The 22,438-nt window shown below is 50.8% G+C and overlaps 2 protein-coding genes across 4 annotated transcripts in view; one reads left to right on the top strand and one right to left on the bottom strand.

Moving 5' to 3' along the window:
• Window positions 1-22,438, bottom strand: part of MTSS2 (MTSS I-BAR domain containing 2) — a 51,224-nt gene that overhangs the window by 4,367 nt on the left and 24,419 nt on the right. The window contains exons 3-13 of one of the 3 annotated variants that reach the window (XM_083370452.1): window positions 20,112-20,185; window positions 17,831-17,915; window positions 17,072-17,163; window positions 16,851-16,939; window positions 11,054-11,206; window positions 9,030-9,137; window positions 6,039-6,136; window positions 5,218-5,344; window positions 4,091-4,165; window positions 1,774-1,944; window positions 615-783 (exon numbers count right to left, since the gene is read on the bottom strand). In XM_083370452.1, the coding sequence (XP_083226578.1) occupies window positions 615-783; window positions 1,774-1,944; window positions 4,091-4,165; window positions 5,218-5,344; window positions 6,039-6,136; window positions 9,030-9,137; window positions 11,054-11,206; window positions 16,851-16,939; window positions 17,072-17,163; window positions 17,831-17,915; window positions 20,112-20,185 (1,241 nt within the window). The remainder of the gene's footprint in view (window positions 1-614; window positions 784-1,773; window positions 1,945-4,090; window positions 4,166-5,217; window positions 5,345-6,038; window positions 6,137-9,029; window positions 9,138-11,053; window positions 11,207-16,850; window positions 16,940-17,071; window positions 17,164-17,830; window positions 17,916-20,111; window positions 20,186-22,438) is intronic. The other 2 variants (XM_083370453.1, XM_083370454.1) reach the window with 2 other exon arrangements.
• Window positions 1-22,438, top strand: part of FCSK (fucose kinase) — a 129,821-nt gene that overhangs the window by 101,487 nt on the left and 5,896 nt on the right. The window lies entirely within an intron of this gene.

The raw sequence follows: 22,438 nt of genomic DNA, 5'->3' as shown, positions 1-22,438 counted from the left end.
AAGTTAACACAAGTAATTTGAGCTTCTGTGGCATTAATGTCTGGAGCTGGTCACTGATCCAGAGCAGGTGGAGGCCACTCTCCTGCCAGCCGAACCCCAGAGTCAAAGCCACCCCTCACGCTTCAGCACAAAGCTGCCCCAAGCACATGTTACTACATAAGACAACACACATTGTGGGGGGGGGCACATCGAGGGAGTCCGGACTCAGCTGGAACCCTTCTAAATCAAAGCTTTAGTCCCTTTAACATCAGCAAAGCCCACCTGCCTGGAGAAATGAAGAGCTGGGCAGGGCCTTCAGCCAACAACGGGTTGCTTAGGACAGGGGTGGGACAGATGTGGTGGGACTCCTGGTAAGGCCAAGGAAGGTCCTGCCTGGCCGAGGGCAAATGCTTCTGTCCCTTGGCCTTTTGGAAGACCCTTCCCAACTCTGGACTTCCCATCAAAGGAGGGTCCTGATTCTAGTTATGCGGGATCTGCCAGAGATGCCCAACCCTTGCCATCAACCTCCTCGCCTGGATCCTCTCCAGTGGCTCGGACAGCCCCTCAGCATGCCTGGCTCCATCTCCTCGACCCTTCCAGCCAGGCGCCCGCTCCCCCTGAAGCCGGCCTCCTACCTTGAGAGGGAATGGCATCCTCCGAGCAGGATGGGGTGGTGGTCTGGGTGCTGTAGCCGCTGGAGAACTGCAGGCTATCCCGGCTGCTCTTCTGGTGCTCCAGGCTCAGGCCATGGGTCAGCACCATGGCCAGCTCACTGGCTGCTGGAGACACCTCCTCCCCGTGCTGCTGTGAAGGGGAAACAAGGTCAGGGCCCGGGCACTGGAGGGAGATGGGCTGGTCAGAAAGAGAGAAGCAGCAGCCCAAGCCCTCAGCTCCAAGCAGAACTCCTGTGCTCAGGCCGGCAGGCCTCTGAGGCCAGGGCCAGGAATGGCGGTGGGTCCTCCCAAGGCCTCCTCACTGCTGCCAGGATAGTCCTGACTCTGCCTGCGCCCTGAGCACCTTGCCTGGGCAGCGGGGAGGAGGGGGCTACAATTAGCAAGGCTTCTGAGCTTGGACAGAGAGCCAGAAAGACAAGCACAGTCCTCATGATACCACCACCACCCATTTCCTTGGCTACTTCCGCATTGACCCACAGCTTCAGGAACACCTGCCAGGGCCAGAGGCTGCTGCATCCACTGGCTGCTTAACCCTTCTGTGATTGTTTACCCGGGGACCAGGATTAAGTGTGGGAGCCCTTTGCTTGGCCTCTCTTCTGCAGAGAGCCACTTGCCCTGACTCCAGCTGGTGAGGGAGGCAGAGGCCTCATCCTTGGAAAATCCCTTTTCCAGACATTTTCAAAAACCCCACCCCCAACTGCCCCACCTTTCGCTTTGTCTACTGGAAGTAGACAAATGAGGACCCAGATTGTTGGGGGCAATAAGCTGACTTTGTAATAATGCCACTTGGGGTGTGTGTGAAAGCCCTAATAAGCAGGCATATACATAGAATGAAGGCTACTGCTAAGCTTGTAAGCCACCCTGAGTCTTCGGAGAAGGGCGGGATATAAATGGAATTAAAATAAAAAATAAAAAAGTGAACAATTGATTCCAATTATTCAAATACCCATAAATAAAATCAGCTCCTGGTCTTCCACGTGGTCTGTCCTTGGAATCTGCCTGGATCTGGGATCGTGGGCTGGGCTCAGCAGAGATTTGGGCAGTGGCCCCAATGGAGCCTCAAATGAAGCCTCAGACCAACCGAGGTGGCCCAAGGGTGCTTCCAGGAGTCTGGTCGTACCTTGGCAGCAATGGAAGCTGGGGACAGGCGAGGTCGGGGACCATCCTCCAAGCTGAGCCCTGGGTAAATCAGGGGGGGCAAGCCTGGTTCTGCCTCCCGGAGAAGCTCCACCCGATCCTTTCTGCGTGGCATTGCCCCCGGCTGCTCGTAGAGGGGGAGCTTGGACCAATCCTGAAAAGCACAAAGCCGGCGTTACTGGCAACCCCAGCACTGCGAGACCAAGCCTGGCAAGAGAGGAGAGGCCCCCTGCGGCAGGAAACGGGACAGGGTGAGGCAACAGGGGCCATGGCAATTCTTGAGCCTTGGAAGGCCTGTCTCGCTCAGCCTATGAGATGCCACGGAGGCACAAAGAGGCCACGCTGGTACCTACTGGCTTTACAGACGTCCAACATCCAGGCCACTCTGCTGCGCCAGGGCCCTGGGTATCCCCTGGAGCAGCAGCCCTCTCACTTAGGCACCCAGTCAGATACTCTGGCCATTTCCACTAAGCAGAAAGCTCCAAAACGATTATTGATAAGTGGAGGTCTTGTGTATGATTTAATACAGGCATTTCATTTGTTGTTGTTAGCTGCGAAGTCGTGTCCGACCCATCGCGACCCTATGGACAACATTCCTCCAGGCCTTCCTGTCCTTCATTTAGTCTCCTTTTAATCCAGATCCCAACCAGGTGTCTATGAAAGATATGGCAACCTTCTGGCACTTTGCCCGGCCTCCGCCACATTGCCCAGTCCTTTCCTGAGGCCCCTTAATGCTTAGGAAGGTGGCCTGAGCTTCTCAGATCTTTGCAAAAGGACTGCAAGGCGGTGACAGGGATGGAACTGAAGCTCCACAAAGATCTGCTAAGGGATGCGTTTCCTCTGCAGAGAGTGGAAGGCTGGAACGAGGACCCAGGGCAGCCTCAGAGGTGGGAGTGGATGCGGCCCTGGAAGGCAGGACCAGATCCAGGGTGACAAACTGCCAAGCAAGTGATGCAGGAGTCGTCTTGGGAGGAGTTTCCTGAGAAGAAGAGGTGTCAGCTCACGGGACACAGCCTGGAGCCCAGGGGAGCATGCAGCCGTGGGGGGCTGGTTAGCACACTGAAAAGCCCTCCCTGCTTTTTAATTAATTTTTAAACATTTCTCGCCTCTTTTATATACTGTTATTTTATATACTTTTTATGCTTTTAATATTTTATTGTACACTACTGGGGTACCTCTGTGAAACAGATGGGTGGTTCTTAAAAGTAATAAAACAATAAATAAGCCAACGGAGGTCACTGGAGGTCTGCAGACAGGTGGCCGCCAGCCCCCAAGGCCCCAGCATGTCGCAGAGCCTGGCCCGTCAAGATTAGGCCAGGCGACCCCCGGGGACACTTTCCCTCACTGTGCCTGAGGAAGAGGCCAGACACGCAGGAGACCTGGTGGTTGATCTGATCATGAGAAGGGCATCCAGTGTCAACGTCCTCGTGAGTGCCGGCCACTCTTGACTCCCAAGACTTGGTACCCTGACTACAGCCAAGGCTCTCGCAGGCCCACGGATGAACGTCCTCTTTGGTCAGCAGGAGGGCAGGTTGGCTGACTCTTCCTGGCCAATTCCCCCCTCCCCCTTTTCCCCCACAAGGGAATAAAGACATTAGGGAAAAATTTACACTGCTGTAACTGGTGTAACCATGGATCCGTTCGAGGGGGGGGGGCATTCATTTCCACTCCCCTCTGAAATAGTCATGTAGTTGGATTGAAAACAAAAGCAGCTCTAAAAATGGACGGGCTGGAAAGGTCTTTGCATCCCTGCTGAGTTTGTGGGGTGGCAACTGAGGGAGGAGACCTGGTCCATCCCAGGGCAGGTCCGGGCTGCTCAGAGCTAATCAAAGTCCCGGCGGAGGTAGGTGCCCGCTGGGTCCTTGTGCCTGCAGGCCAAAGGGCAAGGACTGCATCCTCCCCGTGGCAGGTACCATCTTCCCCCAGGAGGCTCCTTCCTGGTTGCTCCAAGCCCCTCGCAGAGACGGAGGTTTGGGCTCTTGAAAGTCAAGGAAGCAGGTCTGGGTAGCTGTCCCTGCCAAGGGTAGAGTGGGCTCCCCACCAGCTGGGCTCTGCAAGGCTTCAGGGCCATGGAGTCCAGGGTCACGGCTGGGCACAGAGCTCCCTAAGCTGGTCAGAAAGCAGAAGGCGTCCAAACCAACATTGGGGCAGGAGGCCAAGGCCAGGCATCTGCCTCCCAAGAGGTTTGTGGCACGCATCAACTCTTCACCAGGTGCAGGCGGGTCCCAGAATAAAATGGGGAACTCAAGCTTCACCTTTGGGCCACCCGAACACAGTCCAGTGGCAGAGCCAGAACTAACCGAGGTTGGGGAGTTGCATTCACTAACAGACTGGCACGTTTCAGAGGCTTCAGACGATGCAGAGCTGGAGGACTTCTGGCACGCCCCAGGGCAGAATGGCAGCAGCAGCAGCAAAACAGGCATGCGCAGAAAGGAAGAGAAGAACCTGTTATAGAGCACGGTGGCGGCAGCGGCGGCAGCAGAGACAGAGTGCAGCTTGACTGACATGTGGTGTGGCAGTAGCAGCAGCAGCTTCCCTCAACATGCCACCCTGAGACATTTCATCTGGGGCTGGGAAGACGATGGAGGAGACGGGACAAGGCCCAGGCACAGGAGGAAATGAAAATGGCAGGCAGCTGGGAGAAAGGGGAGGACCTCTCACACCCGAGGAATGGCCTCCATGTCTTTGTGCCCCGACTCTGGGCAACTCTGCCACAGAGGCCCTCGCCGTGCAAGGAAGGGTCTCCAAGAAGCAGCCTTGTTACCATTTTCACCCAGAGAGGTGAACGGGAGGCTCAGCTAATCTCAATGTATACATAGTTGTACTTTGACAATAAAGATTCATTCGTTCATCCAATCCTTCACCAGACTGTCACGAGGGGGAGGGAAACTCTCCCTCCCGCCTGCGGTGACAGATCTCCTGAGAACTGGATTCCCCCTCCTCTTGACCTCCAGCTCCCAAACTAAGCAACCAGAAGGATCCCGAGAGTCCCCTGAAGCCAGAAGCCCCCCAGGTCCATGTCCCCATGCCAGGGTCACCTTTGGAGATCTGCCGGAGGAGTGCCAGCGTTAGCCTTTGAACTGGGCAAGGAAGCCCAGAGATGCCCTCTTCTCCCAGTCCAAGAAGGGGCTCCCACTGGCAGCAGCTCCAAGGGGGCTCCCCTCCTCCCGGGCTCCCTCGCGGCTCCCCTCCTTCCTCGGAAAGGAACTGGCCCAATCCTTTCCCGAGGGACCCCCCAGCCCTCCCTGTACAAAGCAGACTCCAAGGGGGCCGGCCAGGGAAGGAGAGTCCCAAATGGCTCCCAGGAGAGGAGGTCCCTAGGCGGCCACCAGCTTCTCTCAGGAGACGGCACCAGCCTACCTGCCTGGGGAGGGGGGGTCACCAGAGCAAGTGGGGCCGTGGTTCCTTCTGTTTGCACTTAGCTCACCTGGCTGGTGATGTCCAAGGGCATTGGCGAGGGAGGCTTGGAGAACATGGCATCCTGCGAGATGAAGCCCGAGTCGTGTGACGAGACACTGGACAGGCGGGTGTTGGCATTTACCAGTTGCGCCACGCTACGGGAGTAAAATGTGAAACCAGATGAGATGCTGGGCATCTCGGGAGCCACCATGAGGCGAAGCAGGATGACATTGGTTGCAATGTCAGAAGTACCCTGAGGCAAGGTAAGCCAGATGTTCATTTACATGCCTTGCTCATGCCGGCGTTGTACCCCTGTGGGAGGGAAGCCTTCAAGAAGTCAGCTCAGGAAGTAGGCTGAATCTTATGACAGGAGACTTGTATGTTCCAGTTTACACAAATGCTCCAACGTATTTTAATTCTTTCCTCAGCTAAAGGCAGAAGCGCATTCAAGAATTTGGGGGTGAGATCATCATTCTTAAAGATTGGAGCAGAACTTTTCCCAGACACTTCCAGTTGACAGATGTTACTCCACCCTCTATGACAAAAAGCTCTACGCTTTGCTTGACCAGAAGGAGAGAGCTGCCATTGCTCGAGATCATTTGTTATGTCCCGTTCGAGACCAATGCTGGCCACAGCTGCTCAGGTGTGGCTCTCTTTGATTTTATTCCAAGGCAACTCAGTTTGGGAAGTATTGGTACGTCACAAGGACTCTGGCCCTCAAGACAAGCTTATAGTTGGTTATCGCTGAACCTACTCAAGCTTTGCAAGATCTGAGCCCAGGAGGAGTCCGTTCCTGCTGTACGCTATTTAACAGGAAAAAGAGATTCCCATTAGCTGACCCAGACATACCTGCACAAGCTGGATTTGCGGGACCCTGAGCTGCCAGGGGAAGAAGGAGGGGTTTGGTAAGACCAGCTGTAATCAGAGCCCTTCAGATCTTTGATCACCTGCAAGAGAAAGTCATTTTAGCCAGGTCCCTATAGCATGTCTGGCCCTAAGAGGTTTTGCCATCCGAGCAGAGCCTGTACGGCAATGGTCTTTCCAAAGCGAGGAGAGGCTCTGCCTGCCTTCGGCCAATCAATAGTCACCCAGGCAGCAGCCAAGATGCTGCTGGTGAAGGTCCGCTCTCAGCTGCCGGCTTCCTTCTTCCACCAGGCCTTTCTTAAAGAAAAGGAGGAAGCGTTAAAGCCCAAAGCACTTGGGATGGATGTCGGCCTGCCTGACTCTGCTGCTCCTCGGAGGCACCAGTGTGGCACAACTCCTGGTGAACTGGGGTCTGGATAACAAAACCCACTGGGCAAAATCTCCCTCAACCAACAACTGGCATAACTCACGTGTCACCCACAGACTTGATCTAGCTTCCCAATGTATTCCAGTCCTTTGATCTCCAATGTTGGGCTCCCTTCCGTGCTTAGCTCCAAGGAACAGGTGCCCCATCTGGAGCTGCTCTGGGGCTGCCAGCAGGGATGGGTTTCTGCTGGGCCAGGAAGGGATCTGGCTCCAACAAAGCGGAAGGCCTGCTCACCTTCAACTGCTCCAGAGGAAACAGTTCGAGCATGTGGCTATGTGAATCCACTGGACCCGAGATCACTTTCACGACAGCCTTCCTGGATCCAGCTGCCCAGAATGCAATCTTTTGGAATTATTATTATTTTTTTTTAAAATGGAATTTTTCCTGTCTTAACTCGCCTTTTGTGTTTGCTAATGGCTTGAACGACAAGACATTCTCACCGTTCTGAGTTTCTTTGAACTGATTGAAATCCCCTGAGTCAGGATTGTTATCCAGAATGGTGACACAGGTAGGCCTCAACTTACGACCATTTTACAATGGTTTGAAGTTATGATGGCTTCTGAAAGCCACCCTTGAAGTTAGGACCATCACACCATCCCCGTGGCCACATGACTACAATTTGGGCCCTTGGCAACAAGCTCACATTTATGACGATTGCAGCATCCTGCGGCCATGTGATCACAATTTGCAACCTTCCAAGCATGCAAAGTCAATGAGGGAAGTCCAATTCGCTTAACAACTGTGGTGAATCACTTGATAACTGGAGTAAAAATGGTTGTAAAATTGGGTCCAGTCATGTGACGACTTGATTAATGACCACATTGCTTAGCAACTGAAATTCCAGCCCCAACTGGGGTCACGAGTCAAGCACTATTTGTGAATAAATAATTGTCATAAAAATGGTTTGGCCAAAGAAAGGACAGGACTGCTTATTAAATTTGCAAGATTTGTAGGTGATACTTCTAGATAAGACAGATTAAAAAATTCAAAGTAGTTTCATAAATACTGATAACCGGAGGGCTGGTTGGGACCAAGGGATCTTTTGTGTGCAAAAATCTTAGATCCAGCTTAATGTCAACTGTCCCAAACTGGTCAGTTAGGAAAGGAAGACCCCTGGTCCATGATTAGCCAAAAGTATACCAGCCAAGTAAAAATATATTAGCCAAGGTGGCTACAGAAAAAGCAAAGCTGGATCTGAGATTTTCCCCCTGGTTATAGGTCAATGTCCAATCAGGTGTTAAGAAATTGTTTGAGAAATGATCCCTTCCGCTCTGCACTCTTTTGGTGTGACCTTGGGATGACTGAGTCCCCACCCCCCTGCCTCCTCAGCCCCCGCTGCAGCCTCCCCGTTACTGATGTCAGGCTGTCAGCTTGCAATGCCTAGCTTAGCAGAATGGCAGCCATGACAAGTTCTTTTTTATTAGAAAAAAGTAACAAAATGATCAGATAAAGCTGGCTATTTTTGAAAAAGAGCTCAGAGCTGTCTGAATATGAATCGGCAGCATAAGCTTGCTCAAAAGGTAAGTCAAAATCAGAACAGAGCTGGAAAGGACCGTGGGGGTCTTCTGCCCCCTACTGAAGCAGGAGACCCAATACCATTTCAAACAAGTGACTGTCCAGTCTCTTCTTAAAACTGCCAGTGATGAAGCACCCACGTCTGAAGGCTGCTGGCTCATGTTTTAGTGATTGTCCACTAGGACTCCAAGGTCCCTCTCACAGTTACTGTTTTTGAGCCAGGTTTCGCCTAATCTGAACTTGTGCCTTTGGTTTTTCCTACCCAGGTGTAAAACTTTGCTTGTTGGATAGGGCCCATTGTTCAAGTCTGTCAAGATCCTGTTGGATCCTGAGCTTGTCTTCTGGGGTCTTGGCTATTCCTGCCAGCTTAATGTCATCTGCAGATTTGATGAGTTCCCCTTCTATTCCCTCATCTAAGTCATTAATGAAGATATTGAAGAGTCCTGGGCCTAAGACGGAGCCTTGTGGTACCCCACTGCTTACTTCTCTCCATGTGGATGTAGTGCCATTGAGGACTACTCGTTGAGTACGGTTTGTCATGTAAGTACCAGGCAAGGTTGCCTCCACAGAAAGTTACTACCCAATGGATATCATCATTATCATCATCAATCATTTCAGGTCAGAAGAAAGAGCAGCTCCAGGCTTTTATGCCCTGGTCACTTAATACGACCAGGTTCCCCTTTAAGAAAGCCAGGCAACCAGAAAAGCAATCAGAGGAAATGGCAGCCAAGTGCAGACCTCTTATGGGAATTTTAGTCCTGAGAAAAAAGAGGGGGAAGGAACACACCCCACCGTATTTTAAATTCTCGAAGAGGTGCAAGCGGACCAGAGCCTCTTCTCTGAGAGCAGTTTCAAGTCACAGATTCTGATGAAAAGCAGTACAATCGGAGCAGGGATCTAGACTGGTGGGCCCCACCTCTTCCCTGGATACTGCAAGCCCTGCCTGGATCCCTGCGCTGAGAAGGAGGGGCTGGCCTCCAATGCCTCCTTCAGCTCAAGGCCATCCTGGGAATATGGCTTTTGTGCTTTCCTACCTGCTCACTGGCTGTCGGCAGTTTATGTGGATCTGCTGTCAGTCCCACTAGGTCATCAATGATGCCCTGAAGGTGGGTGATCTCTCCCAGCATGGTGATCTCTCCATTCTGTCAAAGGATAAAGGAAAGGATGAGCCCTTGGCCATGTGGAGAAAAGACACTTGAATCAGGAGAGAACCAGAGCCCCCCCCAGCCTGCTTTTTACTGGGGAAGGCCAAGAGGAAGGGTCAAGGTGAGCCCCTCTTTCACTGTCCCTGGGGCCAATGTGTCACCCAGTGTGCCCACTTCAGCTTCAGAACGCCATAGAGAGATGGCAACGGGGAGAGACCCTCATGAGCAGAAGGGAGCCTCTTTTTGGCAGAGGCAACAGTAGATGTGTATGGAGGTCATGTATATTTCTCATGACACTTCAGCCTCGAGACTGAAACCTCTCATCTGATCTGTAGACTTCCAAGCTTCTTCTTCATTCCCTGTTTGTTCCTTATCTCCACTGAGCATCCAGCTTCTGTTACTACATTTCAGTTGGTCCTTTACAGGCTGTGCAAAAGCCACAAAGGGCTGGATCTGCCCGTTGAGGTTTTGTGTAATTTCAGAAATGTAAATCAGGATAATCTATGTGAAACCTGCTGGGATTATAGTTACATTACTGAAATCAAATTAAAAAAATATCATTCCAGGCAAACTTTCTTCCCTTTAGTCCAAAGAAAAATTTAAAATTCAGAATTAAGAACAGTAAACAAAAAGAGCAATTTGGGAGTTTGTATATATGATAACAGCGTTCCGTGCGCCTTTGGCATCTAGTCATGCCAGCCACATAACCACGGAGATGTCCTCGGACAAGGTCCTCGGTCCTCCGGCTTTGAAACGGAGATGAGCACCGGCCCCTAGAGTCGGAAACGACTAGCACGCATGTGCGGGGGAACCTTTACCTTTACCTATATATGATCTTATGGAGAACCACAAACACTTTAAATGTTTGTGCTCACATTCAAACCTTCAAAAAAGCTTAATGAAAAACGATAACGGGGGTTGACACCAAATTTAGCAACAGGTGCCAATATTGTTACGATAAGTTACCGTAAGTGAATTGCCAAGCACCAAAGCCACAGAATTCTCCGGCCTCGTCTGCTTGGGCCAAGTGAAGTGTCAGCTGGGAGGAGAGGAGCCACAAGCCCAATTCTCTACTCAGAATTCTTTGGCAAGGTATCGTATGTTTGCAGCATCCTTCCTCAGACTTTCCTTTCTCCTGAAGCACCTCCGCTCCTCTATGTGGGGAATGGAACTGCACGGAGGCAGCCCTGCAGGCTCTGGGTTGCCACACAGACGTACCCCAGCTCCCTCATGCAGCCCTCCTCCCCCTTGTGGGCCTAGTCTGCCAGGCACTCCTTTGCCCTGGAAATCCCTCTTGAGAAGAAGGGTGAGGAGGGAGCATCTCCCAGACAAGAATTAACATTTATCCCAATATTCATGGGATAAAAAAAATCAAAGGAGTTGAAGAAAAAGTTGAGATAAATTCTTAATTGGAATTTTCAATAAACATCCTAGTTCATCACTAATTCCGCAGATGCCACTCTGGGATGAACGAAGGGCCAGTTCAGGAAAGCCTCCTCCTCTACCACAACTCCCACCCCAGACCCTCTGAGAGGACAGGGTTGGTGGGGTAACACCTGGTAACCAAACATCTAAGGGGGGACCTTCCTTTTCATCACATCCAGATTCTGGATACAAAGTTTGGCAAGATATATTACCCACTCTAGCATTCTGGGAGTAGCTCAATAGAATGGCCTGGACATACGTTCTCTTTAGTGCAGAGCTTCCACCCTACTTGCCTGAAAGCTGGACACTGGACTAATCTGGGGGCAGGCACAAGCAGAACTCAACCGATAACAGCATTATAATTGGGCAACAAAAGCCAATTGTTCACATGCTCAAAAATCAAGATCTGCCTGGGGAATCCCTTGGACTGTTGTCAGTTGCCCAGTCCTTAGAAGAGCTGCGTCTGACCATGGAAACAAGGCACCTACCACCATCGGCTGCAGGTATGCGATGAAGGTGCAGAACCGTCCCCGCTCTTCCACCAGGGCCTTGCGGACCGCCTGCTTCTCTGTCTCCTCCAAGAGGAGGTACAGGTCGTTCACATCCTGCAGGGCATTGTCCAGCTGAGGCTGCAGCTCCCCCTTGCCTACAAACAAGAGCAGATGGGAGCCTCGTGGCTTCTCTACCCAGACCCTGGGCCAAGGGTCTCCTCGGGCATAGCTCTGGCTTCCCGCGGTTGTCATGCTGGGAGAAAACCTGCCACACACTAAACCAAAGAAACTGCACCAGGCCTGCAGCTGAAGGTGTCTCGAGAATTAAATGATTGGGAATCAAACGGCATATTATTATTATTACTATTAATAATAATAAAAACAATGCAGCATACAGACAGGAGGCAAGATCAGAATGGGATATGAAATGTATGGAGTGTACACAGGAGAAGAAACAGGCATTTATAAAGACATAAAAACACTCAACCCGTGTTCTGCTGCTCACACATGGAACTAGTGATATAAGTTCCCAAATAATTTACTGGGTTCATATAAATCTAAATCAGGGAAAAGAGAACACAATAACTGAGTCCCATGACATGCTAAAGCCTTCAAAAAACATAATGGCTTAATATGATGGCTTATTTCAGAGAATACCCACCCACTGACTGAAAGTGGGGGCAGATAAAAGGGTGGCACCTCAAAAGGCAGAAGATCAGAGTTGGTCGGGTTCCTCTAGAGCAGCCTCTTCACCCCCCTGTGGTTAGGGGGAATACACCGCTGTGGGGCCCAGCTATCACATGGCCTCTTATTGCAGAATCACAGTGTGTGTTTGTGTGTGTGTGTCTTTCTCCCCACTTATAGCACAAGAGCCAGGCAGGTCCAAGGACAGCTGCTCCGGCACAATACTGGCTGGGCTCCCAGCTGGTCACAGCAGGAGCGGCAGGTGGATCCCATTCCCTTTCAAACAAGCTTCCCATCACAGCCGCCAGCAGCCCACATGCACGGAAGGCGAGGGGGGGAGCCACCCCCATGAGAAGAAACAGGGAAGTCTGGAAACAGCCAAGCAGAGTCAAGAAACCAGCCAAGGATTTGGGGTGCCAAGGCTGAGATCCTGCTGGGCAGCAAAAATACTGATGTAAACAGGCCATTTCACACAGAAACAATTTTGTCAGTCAAGTTCAAACCAACTCAGAGGTGGGCTGAGTAAATAGCTGGAAGTTAGCTAATTTGTTTTGCCCTTTCAGAAGGATGAAAGGTGCCCTTTTGAAAATGGGGATCTGAGCACATATCACGGCTTGGCCCATTCCACGTTCACCGGTACTCTTGGGGGTCCCAGAGGCACTGCTGCCTCTGGGATCAGAAGGTGATCTCAGCATTGGTCCCACTGCTGATATCCCGAGAGAGGAGAGCTGGACCAAAGAGGAGGAGGAGGAGGAGGAGGAGGAGGAGGAGGCGGAGGGGGAAGGAGAGGGGCTGGTGAGGATTTTGCACAGGCCCGAAATGAAAACAAGGCTGGATCCTTTTATTATGTTTCTTAATATTAATAAAAATACATACTTTCCTACTATACTAACACTGACTGTACAGAACCATGATGTGTGTTCTTGAGGCACACGCTCACTAGCTGAGACCAGGAAAAGGAAAATCTGTCTAACCTCAGAAAAGATTCCCAGGCAAGACCGTCATTTACGTTCCTGCTTGAAAAGGAACCGGCCTCTCTGGAGAAGCCAATGCGGCTCTGAGGCCATCCCTGGCCTGCAATGCGGAGGTCACGGAAGACAACGCAAGCTGACAACGAGGACAACCAGAGACAAGAGGCACAGACATCTGCTCACACCGTCTCTTGGCAGGCCAAGGAGGCTCAAAGGGGGGAAAACCAGCCTTACTAGAAGACGTTGGATGCCTGAAGAGCCAAGAAGTTGGGGTTATGCCCTCCAGAAGACAAAGAGAAGGGCTGCAATACAGGTAGTCCTTGACTTACAACCATTCATTTAGTGACCTTTGAAGTTACAGCAGATTGAAAAAAGTGACTTATGACCACTTTTCACACTTACAATTGCAGCATCCCCCCAGTCATGTGATCAAAATCAAGTGGATTCTCTAGATCAGGGCCGGAGCGTCACGGAGAAACCGCACCCATCCCATTTTCGGCAATGGAAAAAAGTTCCAATACGTCGTGCAACGTCACGCGTTTGACATGCCTGCTCTAGACCCTGCTTAGAATGGCTGTAGGAAACAGGCCACTAGAACAAAATTTAACAGAAGCAAGCTTAGGAAAAAGATACAGAAAGCTGGATACCCAGTTTGGGCAGTAATACTTGTGAACAGGTTTTTAACTGAACCCCAACTGAACGGACTAAAGACTGGAAGTGTTTTTTCTTGGAATGGTCAGAGGTAATAGGAAACAAGGTGACCAAAAAAGCCATGATGCTTAGACACTATCAAAATCAACCCCATAAAACAGCCAAAAGAAGCCACACAAAACTGGAAAATGTGAAGTGAGCTGGTCCATGAAATCACTGAGAATAGGACTCAAATGAACAGAAAGCATCATTATAAACTGGACAGGGAGAAGCAGCAGGATATGGTTGCAAAATTACAGGAAGTTTTTGATCTCACACCAGGATTCAGTGAAACTGGAACAGGTTCAGAGAAGCTTGAATAGGGGGCTGGACTAGAAGACCTCCAAGGTCCCTTCCAACTATTCTATTCTATTCTATTCAAGTGCATCTAGGAAGATTAGGGACTAGAAGCAAAATCCCTTGAAGAGAGACTGAAGGATTTGAGCATGTTCGGACCTGCAAAAACAGAAGGGATCAAGAGAGATGATGTAGATGGTCCAAACTTGTTTTTTATCATTCCAGAGTGCAGCACATAACGCAATTTACTGTATTAGTTTTTATTTATTTATTTATTTATTTATATTTATTTATTAGTTACCAGAAAGAGATTAACAAAAGCTTCCTACTGGTGGGTGCTGTGGACGCAAAGCCAGAGCGGGCACTTCTTTGCTGAAAAGAAGTGTCAAGGTCCTTTGTTGGTGTCGGCCTGGTCATCATCGCTTTCCTTCTAGCTTGCTGCCATAGAAACGGGCCTTTGGGAGGGGAAGCGTGCAGGAGGTGTGAGAGTGGAATTGCTGAGAAACGATGGGGAGGCCTGGACTCAGAGGCCATCTTGGGGTGTTTCACAGCATCAAGACAAACCGTCCTGGGAAGGGCATATGCATCAGGGCGGTGCAGAGCACCTGGACCTGAGACGTTCCCAAAACATCTTCCTGCCCAATGATTGGACTCTATCTGCCTGACCACTGGGGGTGGGCAGGCTCTGGGGTTATTTTCAAATTGTCTTTTTCACACCTTTGCTTCAGACCTCGCCTGACTTTCGCTGCACTGTTTGTTCTTAGTAAAAGTATCTTTCCTCTGAATCTATGGAGTCAAAGGTTTTCTTTCCTAGGAATTGATCGGATGACAGTGGGACAGAATCCGCCTCCAGGGGGACAGAATCCTGTATGTCCCAACTCTAAGCTGCCCACTGGCCAGGGCAAAAGGCGAAGTGAAGGAGTGTGACGGCCGCAGCCCCTGAAGTGGCCAAGAACCGCCTGGGCTGCCCCGTAGCTGATGAGCCTAAGCCTGTGTTAGGGCACCTGAGAAGCAGGTTTGGACTGATCTGCTTCCGTGCAACTTCTAAGAATGTGCAAATGCATCCCTCCCACAAAGATAGCCAGTTTGGTCTGCTGGTAGAGGCACCAGGCCAGAAACCAGGAGATGTTGAGTTGTAGTCCCTCCTTGGGCCCAAAGCCAGGAGGGTAACCTTGGGCTGGTGCCTCCCTCTCAGGCCCAGGAAGGAGACAACAGCAAACCACTTCTGAGAAGCCTTGCTAGGAAAACTGCTGGGACTTGTCCAGTTGGCCACCAGGAGAGATTAGCCATCAACTGATTTGAGCACAAAAAAGTCGAAGCAAAGCAAAACCTTCCCAATGACAATGACAGAAGCAGGGCAGGAATATTGGAAATATTTGGCATCTCAAATGATTCATGTCAGTCTGCAGCCTTCAGCTGCAGCAACAGGAGGACACCTTCCAAATCAGAAGTCAGGGATCCATTTCATTCTGCTTTGGTTCTGGTCCACTTTCTGCAGCAGTTCTGGGTACCACACTTCAAGAAGGATTTAACAACACTGGAGGGGATACAGAGGACAGCAAGGAGGGTGTCCAACAAATAAGAAGCCAGATCCTATGAAGAGAGCTTGAGGGGGGGGGCTCTTCAATGTCCCGAAAGGATGTCACACAAGTTCAAGACTGGTACTATCTTGTATCAACAGGGAAAGACCCAGAATAACAAGTTTGAGGAACAAGGAGGCAGATTTCAATTTAAAGTTTACCATGTAAGTGGCCTTGAGTTGTGATGAATTACAGCAATACAGAAATGTTCTAATCTGCATATGTAAAAGTAAATAAGGTTTAAAAATTCCCAATGAAAACAAGGTGGACTATGGAACCAATGATCCAGGGAACTGGCAGGCTTTTCTTCGCAGGCTAGAGATCTAATTTTCAGGAAGTCTGGATTTCTGGGCTCAGTCTCATGTCTGGCTTGATGGTCCCTTTGACCTACAGGATCCTATAATGCTGCATTTAGGTCAATGAAATGTGTGTGCCAGCAGGGCAGAAAAGAAGGTTGGGAAGCAATGTATACAAGTTGGTCGATGTGGGGATCTTGAAGCCAGCTCTTCCTTCTCGATGTGGCCCTCTACAATATAAGATCAGAGCTAACCTAACCTAAATGATGGCTTCATCAGGCTTCCTGAGATGGGTTGTGGTAATCCCTGGAGCAAGGGGAAGGCAAGGTTCTCCTCAGCAGGAGAACCAAGTTGGAACTGCAGTCAGGTCTCTGTGAACCTCAAGGGATCCAGCTATGGTGGTGGCCCCTCATTTGAGGCTTTGTTCCATTTCAGGCCCAGCTGGGTGGGATGGTGAAAGAGGAGATCCCAAAGCAAAGGCCAGGAATGAGGTTGGCAACATTTGACTTACCAAGTAGCTCTACAGAGGAATGTGGGAAGGGGAAAAAAGAGGAGAGAAAGAATGTGTGAAAGAAGGCAGGTATCCAAACCGCTTTGCCTCTTACAAAATAAACACTTTCCCCCAGTGAGGCACCCGCATTAGTGCAACCTGCCCTTCCCCCTCTCAGTGATTAGCTTTTCAATCACATCTGATGGAACATGAGATTCCCCTGAGCAGACGACCTTGCAGGATGGCAGAGAAAAATCGGAGAATGTGCCAAAGAACCACCCTGAGCACATTTCAGGTCCCAGACAATCTTCAAAGGAAGCCTCCCCACCCCCCAAAGTAGTAGATGCAGAACTTCTGGAAACATCTGCTCCTTTCCATGGCAGTCCAGGGAAAGCCAATGGAATGGTGCTCAGATGCTGCTTCCTCTCCTTGGCTTGCAGCACTCCTACCAGCTGGGTCTCGATAGCTTCAAATCCTCTGGCCAGGACTTAGGCCAAGGATAAACATGGGAAGAGGGAAGGTGGCGTCTAGGTGTCAACCGACTTTCTGACATTCTAGATGTGAGCTGCCATCCAGGCCTTCTAGTTTTCAAGCCTTGAGAGCAGCAGCAGCAGCTGAAATCTCTCACGGATGCAAGTTCCTATTAATGGTGCACTTTCCCTGTCCTGAGGGGAAGTATGTCCAGCTCTACCAGCACCACTACTGTCCCTGCACAGCACTTTTTCTATAGAGATGCCAAACAGCCTCTCTTCACTCCCTCAGTGCCGCCCAATGTTCCTTCAACACCCTCAGATCCTTACCTTTGCGTGCTTTCTTCTGAAGTTTCAGTGTGTCAGAAGACTTCTTCTTTATCTCATGACGAGCTCGTTTGTACTCTGAAGAGAAAGAGGCCACCGTGAAGCTCCTACCTCAACTGCTGTCTCCCCTGTGTGGCCACAACTTTCTCCCAGTCACTCCAGATGCCCACGCGCCCTGCCAGCCTCCTTTCCTCCACAGGGCAGCTCTACCTTTTGCGTGGTCCTTGTCAAGCTGGTTGGCGGTCTTCTTCCAGTCCTCTATCCTCTCCTGCAGGGGGTTGATCAGGCTCTCCATGAGGGCGCTGCAGCCACAGAGAAAGGAACAGGTGAGCCTCAGAGCGGTGGCTTCCACTGGCCAGGATCAAGAGGAGCAGCTACCCACTTCTTGAAGCAACCCCAGGAGGAGGGGAGTGAGGAAGCCTCCAGCCATTGAAAGTCACCTTTCTCTTCTTTTGCCCTAAGCAAAGCGGGCCTGGAAATGGGTTCCCTCTTGAGCAACACCCCGCTATGTATATGTGTGTGCGTGTGCATGTGCAATGCTGCCTTGCCGAATGGCACCTTCTAGAACCAAGCAGAACCTCAGTACTCCTCATCCCCAGTCCCTCTTGTTTCCACTGGGCATGAAGTCCTTCTGGGCCCAGGTCTAAAGGAAGGCTTTCCTGAGCAGACAGCCAGCACGCCCTGCCTTTCTGATCTGGACTGCAGCAGAGAACCCACTGCCCACTGACATGCCAGTTGGGCTTCTGAGCAGTCCGGTGGATCTCCCTAACTCCACAGGTTGCAGGTTTTGCAGGCACCTCTGCTCTGCATGTCAGAAAAATGCCCAGGAGTCCATCACCAGGGGAAGGGGGGGGGAAAGGGAGATTACACATTTGAGACCTGCCTGGAGTCCAGGAAGGAAATGTCTCTGGCCCTGGAGCTGCAACTGACCTGACCAACTGAGCTGCGCCAGAGAATCAGCACACTTACTTGGTGAAGTGCCTCAGCTTGGTCTCGATGCTGCGGTGGCGCATGCACATCCGGGTCAGTGCCGAGCCGATATCCCTTGTGGCTCCTGGAGAGAAAAGGGACTCCTTTGTGAGTAACTGGCAAAGGCCAGGAGCAAAAGATGGGGTGGGTGGGTGTGTCTGCATCTTTCCCCACTGGGGAAAAAACTGAAGAGAAAGAGATGGACCTGCAAAGCCATCACTGACAAGATCCGCCCACACTGGGCATCGTGGAGGGCATGGTCCAAAGGCCTCCACGAGAGGCAGTCTGGAGAACTCAGCAGCGTCTCCCAGAGCCAAGGCCAACCATTGGTTAAGAGTCACAATGTTCTCTGGCAGCGGCATAACGGAGCAGCCGCCATTTTACCTTCCAGGATTTTCTGTTCTCTGTTCAATTCCACAACCCAAGCCTACCCAGCCCTATCTGGTCAATGCTATAACCCCACCCTGTCCCCCCGCCATACCCAGGGAAAACAGCCAGCTGTAAGTCCTCTCCTTGGGGCAGCAGCAGCAGCAGAGTCCTGCACAAGGAGGCACAGGGGCCAGGAAGAACGAGGTGGAAGGAAGCCCCACTTCCCTGCGGCCGGAAGCTGGCTCAGGCGTTCCTGCTGGAGACCTCCCGCCCGGCAGAGTGCAGCTCTGCAAAACCTCCAGCTCCATCGCTGCTCTGGTCTCATACTCACATTGTAATTCGCTTTACCTCATTGAGGCAACCTCCCAATGGACAAATCAGCCAGCAGAGCGTGACGCCCTCAGTGGAGGATGGGCTGTGTAGAGGCCTCCTCCAGCTAGGAGACTGGACTAGACAATCTGCGAAGGCCTTCTAGCCCCCATGCGCTCAGAGGCTATGAATTCCTCCATATGAAACTTCACCCACTTAGAATATCCTCACCTGCCCAGACACCTGGGAGCTCCTCATCTACAAGAGGGGTGCTTGGGGGTTAAAGTGAGGGAGGAACAGTGTTGGCCAAAAGGGGTTGGAGAATGTGGGAGGAGACAAGCCTCCACTCTGTGAGCATCATCCATCTATCTCCAGGCTAACTGAGGATTTCACAGGTTACCCTCCTCGCCCCACTAACAGAATAACAGATCCAAGGGGCATCTTGGGAGGGGCTTCTCTGGTCCTTTCCTCCCACCCCCTGCACAAAGGGGGTGGGAAGCCACAACCGCCCACCTTCCCTCAAGTGACCTGACGTAGCCATCACCCTGAGACCGGCTCCCTCCCTGCCTTCTAGGCTATTTGAAGGGTCTCCTGGACCCACCTACCACCTACCTCTCTAGCTCTTTGGGGAAGTCAAAATCCCTCCCCAGAAGTGCAGCCGGGCTCTTCTTGGGGGTTGCTTTTCCTCCCCACCTCCTCCAAAGGGCTGCAGCCCTCCCAGCCCCTCTCCCAGATACCCTGGCAGGGAAGCCCACCCAAACTGGACAGAGTTATTAAACAGGCACTCACCCACCGCTAGTTTGGCTATAACTATGATTTTAAAAACTGGGGAGCAGCGTATTAAAGGCAGGGATATAAGAGAAATTAACCTCACCCTTCCCCCTTTAAGGATCTTCCTCTTGATGACACTGTGGCTTTTTTAAAGGATCCCTGCCTTCAATCTCCTTTCTGGCTGAGGCCAGATGAATGCATAGAAACACACACATGACAGTGCCTGTTCAGAGCATCCTGTTTTACACACACAATATGTTCACTGGTGCAAGAAATCTGTGCATGGGGAGGGAAGGGACTAATCCTGCAGCAGAAATCCACTCTCTGCAGCATCAGCAGAGCCCTGACCAAGAACCCAGAGACATCGATGCTCCTCAGAGAGAGTTATTGCATCCAATTCCTCATCGCTAGCCAATCTGCAATTCAGACTGAAATTCTGAGCATGCCACTTCTCTTCACTCTGAGACTTCAAACAGGAAAAATGTGCTCTGAAATTTTCATTTCTCAGGCTGAAACCTCTCCAGGAACCAAAGCACCACACCAAAATAAGAACAGAAATATGTGCACTTCTCACACTGGGAATCCAATCCACACAATGGAGGGACCAACTGTGGATCATGCTAGTCTGAGAGTGAGGGGGGGGGCTCGGGTAAGAGCCCCAATTAAAGCCCTGTGGGCAGGCAGCCGCTCGCTCCATCCTGGGAAGACAGCCAAATTCACGGATAGTGCCGGAAGGAGAGTGATTCGCAGAACTGGGCCTAGCTGGGGTTGGATTAACAAAACTCCCCTCCAAGCCCATTTTGCCTCCCCAAAGCTCCACACATCGCCTTACCTCTGGCGTTGGTGGCCATGTCTGCCACTCTCTGGAAGGCCTCCAGGAAAGCCACTGCAGCCAATATGGTGGTCCTAGGAAGAAAGAGAGGCTCAGGTCGAGAGGGAGCCTTTGCAGGACAAGACATGGGGAAGGCAACCTTGGCAGAGATGGACGGCAGCTCTTTCCTGGGCAAACGGGGCTGCAGCTTTCTGAAGCAGGGAAATAACCTTCAGAAGGGGCTCAGGCAGACCCTTCCCTAATTGTCTGGGGCAGAAGGAAAAGGAGGCACCCCAAAATAAGACTTGTGAAATTATTTTCTTATAGCCAATCTCAATTTTATTGAATCTGAGATTTAGACTGCCTGCCGAGTTGATTTCCTGGTTGGGCTCATTCCTCTCACCAGCCCAAACACCCACTGACCTGCCTTCAGCCAGACTTTCCCTAGTAAAAAAATAAAATACACTTGCTGGCTAGAAAAGACTCCTTACAGAACTTCAGCATGGCACAAACCAGGACAATATACAGTCAGGTCAAGTGAAACAAAAAGACATGGCTTATCGCAAAAGGGCTTTTCCCACAGTGAAGTTCCTCTTCTCAGGGCTCCTCTCCTTTCTCTAGGGTGCCAGGGGACGGGGGCAAACCCGGGCTATTGAGACCTAGCTATTGAGACCTTCCAGGCCAAAGCATCAACTTGCGCTGAGCTGCAGCAAGTTGATTAGCCAATCAAGCCCAGTGTTCTTAATTTCTCATGTTCTTGCACTTCCATCCCTGTCTTCAATACGTGTATCTGAAAGAGATAATTGACCAGAACCTCTTCTGCAGACATACTTCTGGCAGGCACCCCTTACAAGCAGAGGACTCTGTTTAGCATGCATCGTTTCTATTCTCTTGTTTTCCTCACTGTAGTGCAAGGACACACGTGAGAAGGCAGCATATGGAGCAATCATTCATCCCAAAGGATGCAGCGGCTTTAATGCTTCCCCCCCCACACTAATGTACTTCACAAAGTATATCTTTTTTGAAAGCTATGCACAGACTTAGCAGAAAAACACCTGTTTCTTCTTGTTACTTTCTAAGGAGGTCAAAGTAGCCAAATGCACATTGTTGGCTTTGAGGGGAAGTTTGTTACAACCTCCTTAACATTCTCTGCCAAACTGCAGTCCAAACTCCAATTATTCTTTGTTCACTTTTCTGTTTCCTGGAAACTAGCTACTTTATATTCTTCCCTACAACACTCACAGAACGGCTCTTAAGACACATCCCTTGTATTCAAGACATCACCCTCAAAATGTACAGATTCTCTGATAAATTTCTTCTCTTCCTTACCTCTTCCTCCTGACAGCCAAACCCCTGTCAGCAGATGCAGTGTGGAAGGCAACCTTGTGGCATTCCATAATGCAACAACCTTGGACTAAAATGATAATCTGCCAAAACCTCCCACTACTAACAACTCAAAGATAAAATCTGAACCTCCTCAGAAAATGAAAGAAGTGTAAACAGAAGTAAAATAACAATTATCATGCTTCAAGTTATTAAAAAGTAGCTCCGTAGTCATTTTAGCTCCAGGCCAGGCCAAACCTCCTCACCATAATGCAGGGACTCTGGTTAGGCTATGAGACACGGTGACTCAGGCCAATCCAGGCTCAGCCGAAGAGGATAAGCTGAATCTGGGACTCCTTGGCTCTAGTCCAAGAGCTTCATCAGTCACAATGGCAAGTTAAGTGTGGCTTTCTACATGGCATGAACCCTGCCAATGCTGGGTTATGATCAAGAGCTCAAACCCTTCCACTCTGAGACACAAACTCAATGTTCTCCAACACACTTAACCAGGAAAACAGAATTCTTAAGATATACACTTAAAATACATTAAGCTTCCTCTTAAAGTTGTAGGGAGGGCTGCAGCTGAGCATCCTGTGCAGACCTAGACCGAGTCCGGAGGATGCATGTCACCTTGGTTCAGCTTCAGGCACAAGGCTTGAAATGAAGAAACCGGGCAGGCTACTCTCCTTTTCCATGCCCTGACCAGCATTTGGCAGCAGCCCTCGAACAAGAGGGGATCAGAGGGGCTTGACCCTTCTCTGCCCCTCCACCTCAGTCACCCCAAGCGGAAGGCGGCTGTGCCAAAGAGCAGAGGAAGCGAGGGATTTCCTGAGGCTGCCTGCTGTGAGAACACAGAGTCCTGGAGACGAACATAAGGCCTTCCAGACCGAGGGCCCCGAACGATGGCAACAAGAGGGCGGCCAGGCCAGGCATATCCAGCAAGTGCTGGGCCTTATATAGAGGGAGAGAGCGGTGTTGTGATTCAGGGTCAGCCTGTGGGTTCGGCAGTTGGGTCGGACGACTCA

This window comes from Vipera ursinii (assembly GCF_947247035.1).
Source record: "Vipera ursinii genome assembly, chromosome: 10".
NCBI lineage: Eukaryota > Metazoa > Chordata > Lepidosauria > Squamata > Viperidae > Vipera > Vipera ursinii.
This window is presented reverse-complemented; position numbering and strand designations above follow the sequence as displayed.